Raw genomic sequence first — 14,921 nt, 5'->3', positions numbered from 1 at the left:
TGTGCCTTTCGTTTCTTAGCTGATCTGCATATGCTTTGTCTTTACTTAACATGGTCTGATCAATTTTTCAGTCTTTGAAACACCTAATAAAAGCTTCTGCTGAGTTCTTTAAACAGAAGATTAAAAGCTTTTTAGGGGAAAATTAATATTAATATTAACTACCAGTGCTTTAAGAAAGGAAGCATGTATGAAATTGCTGTGGGTGAAATAGTGTGTTTCATTCTAAACTGAAGATGTGAAATCCCTATCTTGTTTAGCATTCCATTTTGACCCATCTGTCAAGATGCTTTGGTTACTTCTTTGGTTATAAAATAAATATGCACCCTTATTCTCTTAGTAGCTACTTCCTTTTGTGTTGCATTTCCCATTCTGCAGCAGGATTCTCTCAGCTGCAATTCAATAAGTATCAGGAAATTACCTGTGCTAAATACCCTGAATATCTTTAGAACATAACAATGAAAAGAAACAAACACATTTCTTATGTTGCTTTATGTGATTCTAAGAAGCCTGACGTAGCTGATGAGTTAGATTGTTTGTCGTGTTTGTTGTATTTTCATCATTGATAGATTTCTGTAGACTTATTTTTATCTCTTTGCTAAATGTTTGACTGAGTAACAAAATTCTAACACCAACAGTTACCAAGAAAGTTCTGCCACCAAAACCTACACCAGTGGTCGTTGAAGAAAAAGTTATGAAAAAAGAAGGTACAGATCAGCATCTTTGAATTGCAGTTTACACTTTTTTTCAGCACCCAATATGTTTCTGTGCTTCTTTGGAATTTGTGGGCCTGTGTGTATGTATCTGGATCCATAGGAGTAGTCATGCTGTGACTGCTCTCAGTGTTTAATTTGTATGTCTACCATGCTTTTAATTCTTATAAAGTATGTTTTTAACATATTTGTGGATAGCCTTTTGGTTCTTGTTTAAAGAGCCTACAATCACACTGCAGTGTGACTTAGCTTTTTCTTCATCTATTCTGCTTGCTGGCCTAACCTTACATAATAAGTATAATTGTGTCCCCATGGCCAAAATTGTCTTTGAAGAACCACCTTTAGAATTCTTCTGATGTACTATTTCCAAAAGCCTGTGCATGCATTTTGTTTCAAATGTTTGGGCTAAAGGTGTCTGTGTCTTTAGTCTTTAACAAATACTAAATATTATATTTGTGTGCTTGTTCTGTGTTCAGTATTTTACAATATGAATACTGACTGTCTAAATATGTGTAAGACTTTAATGTGCAATTCAGTAAAGACCTGATAAAAACTCACATGCTGACTACCACTAATGTGGATCTAGAATATTAAATACTAAAACAAAATCCTATCTTTAAAGTACCAACAGTAGAAACATGGACTGTTTCAGAAGAAAAGATGTCAGTTTCTGTCCACAGAGAAGAAGAATATTCATATGATGTTACAGGTATGTACAAAACCAAAAGTCTGTGTACCCAAATCAAAACAATCCTTCAATTATTCTATACTTTCTTTTGATCTATTTTTATGTATGGCAAATTACATATTTAGACATATTGTACATTTGTCTTTTGGTATGCCTTGCTTTTTTTGTCCATTGTGTTATGTAGCTTTAGTATTATTTAGCTTAATAGATGGAAATAATTCAACTATTTTATCTTAATATTGTTTAAATGCTTTTCTTTGAAGAGCCAACAGAGCATGAGAAAACAGTTGAAGAAAGATTCTTTGAAGCTGTTTACCCAATTGAAGGTAGTTTGATTACGGATGAGAGTCTAATAAGTATTTGTTTGCTTGTTTGTTTTAATTTGAATCAAAATTCATTGTGAGACTTGCACATGCTGTTCATCTTTTGCATATTAACATATATGTTTCAGTGATGATTGTGTAGTATACACACATAATATCTTCTTGAAGTTTTTTTAGATTTACTATCGACATTTCCTATCTCAACATTTAATATCTTTAAAATTCCTATTGTAGCACATAGAGAGGTTGAGGAGGAGGAAGAAATTGTTTCTACAGAACTGGAGATCTCTCACGTTGAAGGTGAATAAGTCTTTGCATCAACATCTGCTCTGTTTTTCTGGACTTCCACATTATCTGTCTGTAACACTGTTTACCAAAGGATAGCATGTCAGAACTGAGATCTTTCAATTTCTCTATGGCTCTGCTCTCAAAGCTTCAAGCCTTATTGCATTTCTATCTTATTCTTCTTCATGACTGCTTTAAATAATTCCTTTAAAAGCTTTTTGTGACATGGGCTTGTTGTATTTGTTTGATGAAACAGATTAGGTTTTGCCATTTAGTGTTTGTTTATACACCATGTTAAGAGTAGCCAACTGTGGTTTATCAATTATTTTAGCTGTCTGCTAAATGATCACCACCTATCTTTTAAAGTGCCTGAGATACCAAAGAGGCGTGTTCCAGAAGAGAGAAAGCCTGTTCCTGTGCCTAAAATGGAAGCTCCTTCAGCTAAAGGTATTTCTACTGCTCTAGTTAAAAAAGAAAGAAGCAAAGCCCAAACAAATTTTCTTTCTTTCTTTCAGATTTTTCATGTTTTCTTGCATATATTTAAGAATTTACTCTCTATGTATCTTTGTTTTTGCACTATCTCCATATGCATTATTTGATTTTGCATCGTCTCTGTTGCACAGTTTCAGTTTTTCAATTATTCTATAGCTTTTGTCTCAGCTTAGGTCCTTCTCTTTCTTAGCTATCTCATGCTTATTTTTTCTGTTTAAGTTGTGCTGCTTCTTCAGGCAAGTGTAGAGTGTTTTTACTTCAAGGGAGTAAAATGAAAGGTGCTAGTGCAGTGATTTTAACATAGGAGTTTTATACTGTATCATAATGTCTTTCCTGTATTGTCCACATTTGTCCAAAAGGCTAAACATAGTATTGTGTCAGTTGCAGTGCTCAGATCCTTGTCCAAGCACTGTCTTCATTGTGTAAAACAATCTTGGATTATTCAAATCTGGATTAGTGTTCCAAAACCTGAACATCTCTTGCTTTAACAATGTTTTCCAAAGTGCCTGAAGCCCCTAAGAAACCTGTTCCAGAAAAGAAAGTTGCTGTTGCTAAAAAGGAGGTGGCTCCCCCTGCAAAAGGTACAGCATCTTTCAAATGTGGACTTTAACCAGTTCTGTGCTGTTGTCCCCTTTTCCTAACTTCTCTTATGTTCCCAATACATATGATAAACTTTGAGTGTTTACACATATGTAATCTTTGTGTGTTATGTGTGAATGTCTGTTCTCATCTAAGGCATTCAAAAGCCTTAGAAAGATTACCTAGATGAATTTTAATACCTTAAGAGTTTTTGAAGGGCCTAGAAAAATTATGCCTGAAGAAAAAGTACATATTCCTTTTCCCAAAGGAGAACATCTGCATGCCAAAGATACACTTACTGATGGAGTGTGCACTACTTGTTGAGTTTTATTTTCCTGTTAGTCTGTCTGTAAGCATGTTTGTGTTAGAATTTATATTTTATGTCTAATTCTCTGTACATCCATGAGATTTTTTAAAAACCTGGTAGTATATTTGAGCATCTCATTCTTCAGTTAAGAAATCAGTCTTAAAATATTTGATAGTCTTCCAGCAACTGGTTTGATTTTGTTTTTAATCAAACATATGTTGCCCTTGTCATAGATCTTTCTGTGTTAAGTGTATGAATGTGTTATGTGGTGTGTCTTGATATTCTTACAAATTGATTAATGAAATCTATAACACTCCAATAAATCTTTGAAAATTAGAATTCAGTTATCTTATACTTTATGGTTTTTTAAGTGCCAGAGGTTCCTAAGAAAGCTCCCCCAGAGAAAAAGGTTGCTGTTCCAAAAAGAGAGGAAGCTCCAACACCTAAAGGTACACCTTAAAAAATAATGTTCTTTTCTTATTATCTTAAGCATCTTGTTTATGTCAAATTTTGGGTTTGATTGCTAAGTTAATCTGGTTATACTGGTACTTCATCTATGTTAACATGTATATTTTGTGTCAGTTTTGTGTATAGGTGTGCTGTAGATTTATTCTTTAAAAACTTGCTAATTTAAGCTGATTATATTATAATTAATATCTTTGAAGTGCCAGAAGTACCTAAAAAAACAGCTCCAGAAGAAAAAATGCCATATGTTCCTAAAGTAGAACCTCCCCCTGCAAAAGGTACAATACAGCTAACCTTAATATAATTTATTGTAATCTTTAGAACATTGCATTTATCTCAATTTGGTCAGCTGTCATGTTTGTCAAGCAAAACATATCATGTGTAATCTTTCTCAACAACACATTTCTCTTGCGTGATGCCTGTGCCAGTTTTTACTTCAAATGTTCTAAAACAAATACTTTTTTTAAGTGCCTGCAGTTCCTAAGAAACCTGTCCCTAAAGAAAAAGTATCTCCTGCTCTTCCTAAAAAAATTGAGGCTCCTCCAGCTAAAGGTATGCTTTCCAGTAGAATGCAAGAATATGGTATTTCTCAGCTTCTGTCTGTAAGTTCTGTGCTGTTATTAGTCATTGATTTGTGCTTCTCCTGTGAGTTCTGCTGTTCTGATTTACACAATGAATCATTACAGTACATTGTTGTATCTCGTGTGCAATACTTACATGGTATTCTTTCTAAATATTGAATCTCTATTATATCTTATGTGCTCAGTACTCTTCTTTGGAAACCTAGATTTAGCATTTCAAAACTATGTTTTCACAATGGAATTGGAAAAGCATACATTTAATATCATTATCTTTCAAAGTTCCTGAAGTGCAGAAGAAAGCCACTTTTGAAGAAAGAGTACTTATTACAGAAGAAAGAATATCTGTAGCCATTCCAGAGGAAATCCCATCACCTGAAGGTACACTATAAGCTGACAATAGTGAGAAACTTAAGCTATGTCTGCAAGTCTATTCTAATATCAAGATCAAAAGACACCAAATATTTTTAATAGTTATTTTGCATAAGTTTTGTGTTGAACTGCAGGCAGTTAAAAGCCTCCTAAAGTGCCATTTACAATTTCAGTCTTGAATGTCAGGATCCCACCACATTGATATGGAAACACTACTATTGAATACAATAATCTCAGATGAGGGCCTCATAGATTTGCAGTGGCAAATATGGATGTATTGTTTATTTTAGACTCTACAAATTAGGGCTGTAACCATCCATTTGCCGTACTCACTACAAAGCTCTCTGTAGCCCTGAAGATAAAATACTGCTTCCCTCTGCAGTGTTAGCTTCTCACCAGCTTTCAGCTCACATTCTCATGTTCAGGGAAGATTGACATCAGTTGTTTTAAGTTAGTATAATTCCATATAATATCTGCTTCAAGATAACTGAAAACAGCATTTTGTCTGTTTTTATTAATAACTACACAATCAAGAAAATTTGCACTTTCTTTTAAAAACCATAAATTAATTTTTAGAAGAAAATTTGAAACATGTCTGTCTAAAATACGGATTTGCAGATACACATCCGTATGTATACATGCAGTGTTAATTTCTGTTTGTGTCTTGCAAATGAACCTTTTCTCCAGAACTAGCTGAGGTTTTCCCTGATACAGTCACCTTTGTAGATGAGTACATGCCAGGATTTCCTTTCAGTTCTTGACCTATCCATTTCACTTTTTCCTTTCCTCACTTTCATACAGTTGGATCAAGGAGAAATCTCTAATTCTTTGACTCTTGTTCCGCCAGTTCAGTTATTGTGATGGGGAAATTTGGGTAGCAGAGGCATTCTGATGAACTGACAGTTGACCAGTGTATGGTATTAGATACAACAGCACACAATAGGGAACCTGGGACACAGACAAACCACATCATTTAGAACAAATCATATATATGCATACAGTGCACAGCACTTTCTGGATTGTATGCATATCTGTCATTGGTATATACAACTTCTAAGAATTGGTCTTCATCTTTATCCATCAGTCCTTCCCTCTGTCCATTTATCCATCCTCCAAAAATACTAAAACTACACTTTTCCTTAAAGAACCAACAGTTGAAGAATGGTCTGAAGAAGAAAGAGAGGAAGTATCTATTTCCATCCACAGAGAAGAGATTTCTGAAGGTATGACAACAATTCAGGAGCACTAGGAAAAAGCAAAAAAGTAATTTTTGGTCTGTACCAAATAGGCAGTTTGGATTAATATCTGCTTTACTCATAAGGAAAAAATTACTACTCTATAAATATGTTTTGGAACTTATAAATTTTAATTTTAACTTCTACAACTTCTATTTCTTGCTTTTGAAAAGTGGAGTAGCTAATCCTGTTTCAATACAGTGAAAATAATAAGGTATCTCTTTGATAGTGAGATGTCAGGACTTCTTTATGTTTACAAAAATCCTCTGTTGGAAGTTCCTCTACCACCAGGATGATTGAATAAAGTAAATGTTCTTCTGAATACCATGATGCACTCGGGTTTCTCAGATAATTTCACTGTAAAATAACTGTATTTTTTGCACCCCTAAGTTTATTGGTGGTCGCATAATATTGTGAAGGACAGTAACTGACTGACTCAGTTTCTATGACTAGTGACTCCACAGATTTTTCAAGGGACATCTTTAGCCAAGGAATTTTCTCAGTATTTGGGAAAGAAGGTTTCTCAAAATAGACAAATTTCAACATTAGTGCGTGAGTGGACAGAGGAATGGAGCATTTTCAAATTCCACGCAAATACAAGATGAGAGTCTCTTGGTCCCATTTAAGTTGCTTGGAGTGTTTCCATTGGCCTCAGTGGAAGCAGGATGGTTTGAATGTAGATTTTGTCATCCCAGAAGAGTCTGTTAATAAAGCACACTGTTTGTTTTTCTCTCACAAATATTTTGTTGCTTACCGAGGCCATAAAGGCAGTAATATATGTGAAATACTTAAACTTAAGTGTTTTTATATTTTACTCTTTTAAAAAGTGACTGAAGAAGAGTCTTACTACATAGAGGAGACAGTAACTGTTCCAAAAAGAGAGGAAGCCCCACCTAAAAAAGGTATAAGTTCATTTCACTACAACATATGAGTTGTTTCATCATTCTTAACATTATGTTGCCACTACATGTTTATGTCCATTTTTGGCATTTTTGTTTGTATTTGTGCTATAGCGATACTACTCCTCTATGTAAAACTATGTATTGTAATCTTTTAAAGTGCCTGAGAAGCACAGGAGAGTTGTCCCTGAGCCAAAAGTCCCAGGCGCTCCTAAGGAAGCTCCAAGAGTTAAAGGTATAAACCAGTTCCCCAATCAGTTCATGTGTCTTCAAAGGAATTATGTTTGTCTTAATGTCTTGCTTGTACATGTTGACACAGGTGGTGTCTTCTCACAGTGATGATTGCTGTCTCTTGAAAATTCTTGTTTGTGTTAACTCAGTAAAACACATTGTGTAGTAGGCAATTGCAAATATTACACTTTAATATTCTTTCTCATCTTTCTTCTCATCTTGCTCATTTTTCTAAAGTTCCTGAAGTTCATAAGAAAGCAGTTCCTAAAGAAAAAGTACCTGTTCCTGTGTCTAAAAAAATAGTGGCTCCACCAGCAAAAGGTATATGTGTTTTGTTCCTGTTGTAAAAAAAAAAAAAAGCTTTTTTGCTGCATTCCATTTTTAACATATATGCCTTGGCTGAGGATTGTATTGTTGATACAACATATATTTCTGGTGTCAACTTTCTTCAACATTAAACATGTTTTTATGTCTGTTTGTCTACAATGACACCTGTGACCTGTGCTGTCTTGATGAGATTTATATGTTATTGTGTGTTATTTATATGTTATTTCATCTTCTATCTTATACCTGTTGATGAAATCAAACAAATTTTCTAAAGTTACATAATCTTTTTTAAGAACCTGAGGAAACATTGGTGCCCACTTTTGAGGCAGAATTTGAAGAACCTCCAACAACCAAAGGTAAACAGATTATTACCATGGAGATTTTTTAGTTAGGTCTTGCAGTATTTGTGGTTAGGCATTTTAATTAAATACAGTTTTGTTTGTTAGTATCTGTAACCTTTGTAGGGATCTCCCCTTTCTTTTTACTCTACTCCTTTTGGTGCTGTGAATGTAAAGGCTGCTTTTCAGCAGTGTCTTATTTTTGTAGCTGTTGAAGTTCACTTAGCACTTTTTTTAAACAATCAGAATAAGTAAAAGAAACATATATCTGCATTTCAAATATTGTAATTAAATATCCTTGCACATTATTTTTAAGTGACTGAAGTGCACAGGAAAATTATCACAGAAGAAAAAGTTGCAGTTGCTAAAAAAGAAGCGGCTCCACCAAAGAAAGGTATATAAATTTTCAGTTACACTACAGAAGTCTTGTCTCAGAATAGTGGTTTGTATTTATGTCTAGTTATCTAACACAGACTCTAATGTTCACTGTTTGATGTCTTTCTTTTTTTATTTGAACAAATATTAAGTCTCTGATTTGTGTTTTGTCATCTGCTTATATTTGTATACTTTGAGTAATTTAACATCTATTACAATAAACTTTTTTTAAAAACTGCTAGCAGTGCCCAAGAAGCCTGTGCCAGAAGACAAAGTACCTGTTCCAATTTCACAGAAAGTGGCAGCTCCAGCAGCTAAAGGTATACAAGCCCTTTTGGAAGTAGAGATGGCTTTTAAATATCAGATATCCATGTGCATCATAGTCACAGTCTGCCTAGTTAATAAAATCTGTCTCTCCTGATTTGGTTATAAACAAAAAGGACCTTCATCTTTTCCCCTTCAAAATACTGCTGAGTGTGACAGCGAATAGCCATACACCTTCATTCTTTGCATTTTTTAACTAGTATTTCATTTTATTGATCACTCTATATGCTTAAATGCTTGCAAAGCTGAGTGACAACATTTACTCAGTGAAAAAAAAATTAAAACCAACATTTTTTTTAAAAATCAATCTTTATAATATTGTCAATATTCAGTGAAGTGTTTCAAACTTACAAATATGTTGTCTGTTTCTGTGCTTTTCTTGTGTTTGATTTTGTTATGTATCCTGAGTGTGTGGTGTTCTGTGTTTTAATTGAGTTTCTGAAGAGTTTAGAGACGAAGTGTTTACCTCTTACTTTCATCTTCATTCCATCTTACTTCCCAGTATATGAATATTCTGTTCAATTTTGTTTTGTCTATATATCTATTACTCTAATATTAGATCTATTATTTTACTATATATTATCTGTATGTCTCATGTGATTGTTGTGTTTATTATATTTTCTTTTAAACAGTTTGCTGTTTGCTCCTAGTTGTTTGTCTATAATTCTTTCATACAAGTTTCAGAATGTGTGTGATTTCTTTTAGAAGCTAGTTTTCTTACAATTACTATCTTTAAAGTCTCAGAAGCACAGAGGAAAACTGCCAGAGAAGAAAGAGTATCCATTGCTGTTCAAAAGAGAAAAGTGTCTCCACCACCAGAAGGTAGTCCTGCCCATGGGTTAATCTACAAACACATTGTGCTCATTTAAGACTACCAGAGCTTCAGGCCTATTGCTCTGGCATGTCTCCTGAGGTTCAAATTTAGAATTATAGAATCATTTAAGTTGGACAAGACATTAAGGTCATTGAGCCCAACCATTAACCTTACACTACCAAGTCCACCACTATGATCCACTGTAGTCCCAGAGGAACTTTTACAAAGTCTTTGAGAAATAATATAGACATTTTTCCCAATTAGTCTGGGTGTGGGTGGTGTCAGGAAACAATAGTTATTTTTCTAAGAAATTCCAAATGGGATATTTATTATTGTACATGGTATTACACCAGAAAAAAAAAAAAAGTTAATGTTAGACTCTGTCTTTGAAGTACCAACAGAAGAAGAACATTGGGCTATGTCAGAGGAAGTATCCGTTTCTCTCCACACAGAAAAGGAGATTTCATACACAGGTATGAAGACTAAAAAGATTCTGTATCCAAAGTTACATCTTGTCAGCTAGTAAAAAAACCAGAGAGAATAAAACAAAATTTTATGTCCTTTGCTACTTATGAAGCTTCATAAAAGGGAAGCTTGTAGAATGGTGCAGGATAGTATTTCATTCTCGCAATAAAATACTGTCTCTCCTTTAATTCTTTCCTTTGGCTTACTGCTGTTCACATTGTGGAAGCCAAATAATTTCATTAGGTCCTCCTTTTAAAATCTTGCCACCTGTCTGACCTTTGAGGGGAAACAAGAGACAGTCTTTGCTTTCATTTAAACTAACATGCTTTATTATTCTGAAAAGACAGATAGTCCTTTCCTGTTCTGTAAAAGCAACTCCTCACCTAAATCCGAAGGTTAAAGAAAAAATCATTAGCTCTACTGCTACCTGCATGGCTGAGACACTTAACACAATCCAGTGTAATGGATCTGCCTGCTCAACAGTCCATAGCCTTTAAGGAAAATTTATTGGTCTTTTACTTTTGCAGACTATCAATTGATTTGTGAAAAATTATCCACAAGATGCCTCACACTCACTACTTTCAAATCTGATACTGTTGATAAACGGCATTAGCATATTCATATCATAAAAGATTAATACAGACAAATCAGCATGAAGTTAAATTATCTATTTCGTTTCCAAAGTTGGGGAGACAAGCATACTATGAGTACTAAGAGTATGATGAAAGATGACCTTTGATTCTCTGTAAGGCAGGTGTAATATGCCATCTGGTCTGGAAAGAAAAGGGTCAAAGTAGAAAGACATTAAAGGCAACAGTTCTTCAATAAGGTACCAAACTTTGGTGTTTTAGCTGGAAAAAAAAAGAATCCAAAGGAACCTGAGCTTTCTGAAAAAGGTACTCATGCATAATGCAGTTTTTGTTTCCAAATCCACCAAAGTATCAGTTCCAAGCAGTTTCTGTTGAAGATTTCAAGTGTAGATGAACCTGGCATTTATAATTAAATATCAAGGAGGACTATGCCAGAAAATACTTAGAGAGCTAATGAATCTTCACATTACCCCAAAAATAACACCAAGCATCAAGACATGTAACAGCCACTCATCTATGCTCACTGTATCTTGTCATGAATAAAGTTTCTTCAAATCTGTCAGCAACAGAATGGATTCCATCTCTGAAGGTCAAAAAAAATCTCAAATCTGTTAAGAAAATGCCACAGTTATTCTCCGACTTGGCAAGTCTGCCAGATCTTAAAATGGCAAGGTGATTTCTGTGCAGTTTCCAATTATATTGGTCAAAAATTTTCCAAGACACCTGCCTCAGAAAGACAAGACCCACACACTTCTGTAAAAGGGAATATGGTGCTTAAATATAGTATTCTTTCCTGAATAAGTCTGAAAAATTGAACATATCCACATCTTAGTCTTTTGGAGATGCTCCTGCTTTTACAAGGAACGGCTCCTTGCCATGTCAGAACAAACAAGGCACTTCATAAAGTAATTGACAGAAGAGGAAAAACACCTTCCTCACTGAGCAAGTCATTCTCTTGCTTTTAATTAGCCCAGAGCCCTTATCTATTGTTACTCTCAAAGGTTTTCTCCATGTGTTCCTTCACCTTCATCTAGAGTTTTCTACACAAATCTTTTGTTGTCAGTAAATGACGACTCTTGATCTCTTCCCGAGATAGTGCAAAGTGTCACTGCTCTGGAGAGGAGCTGCTACAGAGAACAATGAGGTTTATTGATTTTGTAATTGGATGGCTTTGGATTTTGAATTCTGCCTATCAACAAGCTTAACTTCACTGTTGGCAGCAGTGGATGAAGCAGGAATCATATCAGCTGCTTACACTGGTATCTTGAAAAGACTGTTGTTTCTTAATTGAAAAGAAGCCTAATGACTTCTCTAGCTACATGTCCAGTGACAATAAGCACACTTGTCTTTTACATGTCAGCTGTGTGTTTGTAAGATATCTTTTTTCTGTTTCTTACCAAGAATACTTTTGCTTTTAAACAATTTACATATAAAAATTCTTAAATGTAATTGTACTATATCTTTCAAGTGCCTGATGTACCAGAGAGGGCTATCATTGAAGAAAGAGTACCAATTTATCCTCCTAAAAAAATGGCAAGACCACCAGCCAAAGGTATAATGGATAGAGTATTCAAATATGGTGTAAATGTTTTTTGTGTCTTGTATGTTCCATGTACAGTGAGTACTGATTTGTTTTCTGTGGAATGTTCCCGCTTTGTTTAATTCTTAGTTGACAATGCCTTGTGATCCTTATTATTAGTAAGATCTATGTGCTAAATTTTAAGGTTCTTTTAATTGGTATCTTTTTAAGTGCCTGAAGTACGCAAGACAGTTGTCCGAAAAGAAAAAGCGTACGTTGAAGTTCCTCAGTATGAAGAGGAGGAGGAGGTTCCAAGGTACGAGGAGGAAGACACCACCAGATATGAGAGGGACGTGATCCGTTACAAGGAGGAAGTTCGCCATTACGAAGAAGTTAGTCACTATGAGGAGGAAGCTCCTCAGTATGAAGAGGAGGAAGCTCCTCAGTATGAGGAGGAAGAAGTTCCTCAGTATGAAGAGGAAGTCATCCATTATGAAGAAGAAGCTGCTTATTATGGAGAGGAGGTTGCTGAATATGAGGAGGAAGAGCCACAGGTTCCTCAGTATGAAGAGAAGGCTCCCCCACCAGCTAGAGGTATACTTTAACTTTAGGGTTTCTGTGAGGAAAAGTAGTATCTTTTCATTCTATGAAAGTACCAAACTTTTGTTTTACAATGTTGCAGTGTGCTTTACAGTGTGCATTTTTAGAGATGTTTATTGATTATTATATAGTGCAGAAAACATATGATGGCTGTATATCTACTCTTTACTACTAACTCCATAAATTAAAATTTTCATGTTCATGTTCATTCCTCTTTCATATGATCTCTGTGTAAACCACTATGAAAATTTAACCAAGCTGAATTTCATTCTCATCTGGGGTCCAATTTTTCTATCAGACTGTGCTTGAAATATTTAAAAACACTTACGTAAATTCTACAATCATAGACAAAAAAAGATATTTATCTAGAAAACAGCTAGAGTACTTGAAAATAAGTCATGTAGGAACACAATTCACACTGATTTTTTTCAGAATCTTGGAAAGCCCTATGGTTGATGTCTATTTCCATCTTGAAGAGAATACTATACTTCCATGAAAAAGAAAAATATCCATATTTAAATAATCTAGTTTCAGGTGTTTTCCTTAGCACTAATTTTTATGGTGTGGGTATAGATTTTCTACATTGTTAGTACAGGATGAGCATAGTATTCACTACTTAGGAGATCTAGGTCATGCCAAGATCTTGGTAATAAAGATCTGCATATAATATATTCTGCATCATAATATAAAGATACAGGTAATGTATATCCGATTTTCCTAAATTATATGATCATCAAAGAGTATAATTTCCAGTCCTGATCCAAATCATTCCATAGTGTTATTTTCCATCAAAGAAGTTCAGAATTTCATTTGACTAATTAATAAATATCAAAATTATATCTAACATTGTTTACAGTAGAAATTTTGTCATGAACATGAGAAAAGATGAGGCTGTACACTGCAAAACCCAGGTTAATCCTGAACAGGAAGATTAGTGTGGGCTGAAATTTCCATTTAATCTCTCATATTAGCTAAGTTTAATTCACATGTGCTCCAAACTTTCTTCAGTATGCTCAGAGCCAGTGGAATTATTCTCCTGTCATTGTAAAATTTATATGAACATTTCTGGGGTTTGGAATACAAACAAATGTTTAGATACATTTTAGTTGAAACCTTTGCCTCACTGCAGTTAAAGGAAAAGTCTGTTGATTTCAGAATAGTAAAGGGAATTTTTAAAAAGCATTTCATTTACCCAACAAATTGTGGTATAAACTGCTGGGTACTTATAATGGACAGTGCTGTGCTTGAAGTAAGTCAGTTGATAAACTAGATGTGCTTGGGTTTTTTGCATTTAGAAAGCTCTTGGGAATTTTTCAGGAAGAAGATGCAGTCATCAATTTATATTTAATGTATATAAAAGAATATGATCAGATGCAACCTATTACATGCCTGACAACCATAGGGAACATGTTTTTAATAGCTGGTTAGAAAAAGTGACTGAATCTCTCTGACTTAACCTTCTGAAAAAAGAAAATCTTCTTTCAAAAAAGCCCTTGAAGTTGAAAATATCTTCATTGATGGTCTCCATGGCTAAGCAGGGAGAATGGACATAAAAGCAGCTAATATGAGGTGTTTGTTATTTTATTTTGTCTTAGTGATAAAACCCTTTTAAATCATAGCTGTTTTTTTGGAGTATGTGATGTTTGTTTGCATGAACATGTATTTGTTATTTGTGATGTTTGTTTGCACTTTATGTTCCTGTTGTTATGGAAGTAAATATCTAAAACTTTAATGGTATCTTTCAAGTGCCTGAGGTTCCCAAGAAGCCTGTTCCAGAGGAAAAAATACCTATTCTGAAGAAAAAAGAACCTCCTCCAGCGAAAGGTATATATAATCTCTTTACATTAGAAGACATCCTCTGAATATGTAATTATTTTTCAGATGCCTGAATTGCTTATTACTTTTTTCTGTTCTTTTTGGAGAGGGTTCTTCATATGAGATATTTGTGTTGCTGTCTTTTTTGTTTCCTTTCTGTTTTGAGTAGCTTATGGTTTACTTTTTTAACCAAAATCATGTTTTTGAAGTGCCCGAGGTGCCAAAGAAACCTGTACCTGAAAAGAAAGTCCAAGTGCCGAAGAAGGAAGCTCCCCCAGCTAAAGGTATATACACTTGTCATTGTCTGTGATCAGAAAGATCTTCTAGCATTACTTTATCTTCTCACTTGTGTTAAAAACTAGGATAGAAAAAGAATTGTTACTCTTAATGACTGTGGTTCTTTTTGTTTGTGTTTAATTGTTTTAGTGTGACTGGTTTGTATGTCATGTTGTCTTAGATTTTCATGCCAAGCTCAATATTTTATAATATCTTACTAAGTTCCAGAAGTGCCAAAGAAACCTGTGCCAGAAGAGAAGGTTCCTGTTCCTGTACCAAAAAAGAAGGAGGTTCCACCAGCCAAAGGTATATGA

General features: G+C 34.4%; 1 protein-coding gene across 50 annotated transcripts in view; it reads left to right on the top strand.

Moving 5' to 3' along the window:
- The window catches only part of TTN (titin), a 238,064-nt gene that overhangs the window by 91,474 nt on the left and 131,669 nt on the right, over positions 1–14,921 (top strand). For 29 of the 50 annotated variants that reach the window (XM_041403525.1, XM_041403521.1, XM_041403519.1 and 26 more), the window contains 19 exons: positions 636–704; positions 1,333–1,419; positions 1,662–1,724; positions 1,956–2,021; positions 2,373–2,453; positions 3,002–3,079; positions 3,756–3,833; positions 4,318–4,401; positions 4,710–4,808; positions 5,945–6,022; positions 6,862–6,936; positions 7,094–7,168; positions 7,402–7,485; positions 7,785–7,847; positions 8,146–8,223; positions 8,447–8,524; positions 12,148–12,510; positions 14,263–14,340; positions 14,541–14,615. In XM_041403525.1, coding sequence (XP_041259459.1) covers positions 636–704; positions 1,333–1,419; positions 1,662–1,724; positions 1,956–2,021; positions 2,373–2,453; positions 3,002–3,079; positions 3,756–3,833; positions 4,318–4,401; positions 4,710–4,808; positions 5,945–6,022; positions 6,862–6,936; positions 7,094–7,168; positions 7,402–7,485; positions 7,785–7,847; positions 8,146–8,223; positions 8,447–8,524; positions 12,148–12,510; positions 14,263–14,340; positions 14,541–14,615 — 1,752 coding nt within the window. Of the gene's footprint in view, positions 1–635; positions 705–1,332; positions 1,420–1,661; positions 1,725–1,955; positions 2,022–2,372; positions 2,454–3,001; positions 3,080–3,755; positions 3,834–4,317; positions 4,402–4,709; positions 4,809–5,944; positions 6,023–6,861; positions 6,937–7,093; positions 7,169–7,401; positions 7,486–7,784; positions 7,848–8,145; positions 8,224–8,446; positions 8,525–12,147; positions 12,511–14,262; positions 14,341–14,540; positions 14,616–14,829; positions 14,914–14,921 lie in introns of all 50 variants that reach the window. The other 21 variants (XM_041403529.1, XM_041403528.1, XM_041403524.1 and 18 more) reach the window with 13 other exon arrangements.

The sequence above is a fragment of the Onychostruthus taczanowskii genome, unplaced genomic scaffold, assembly GCF_017590055.1.
Source record: "Onychostruthus taczanowskii isolate IOZ18803 unplaced genomic scaffold, ASM1759005v1 scaffold20, whole genome shotgun sequence".
Lineage (NCBI taxonomy): Eukaryota > Metazoa > Chordata > Aves > Passeriformes > Passeridae > Onychostruthus > Onychostruthus taczanowskii.
The sequence above is the reverse complement of the archived record's forward strand: the minus strand, read 5'-3'. Positions and strand labels throughout refer to the sequence as shown.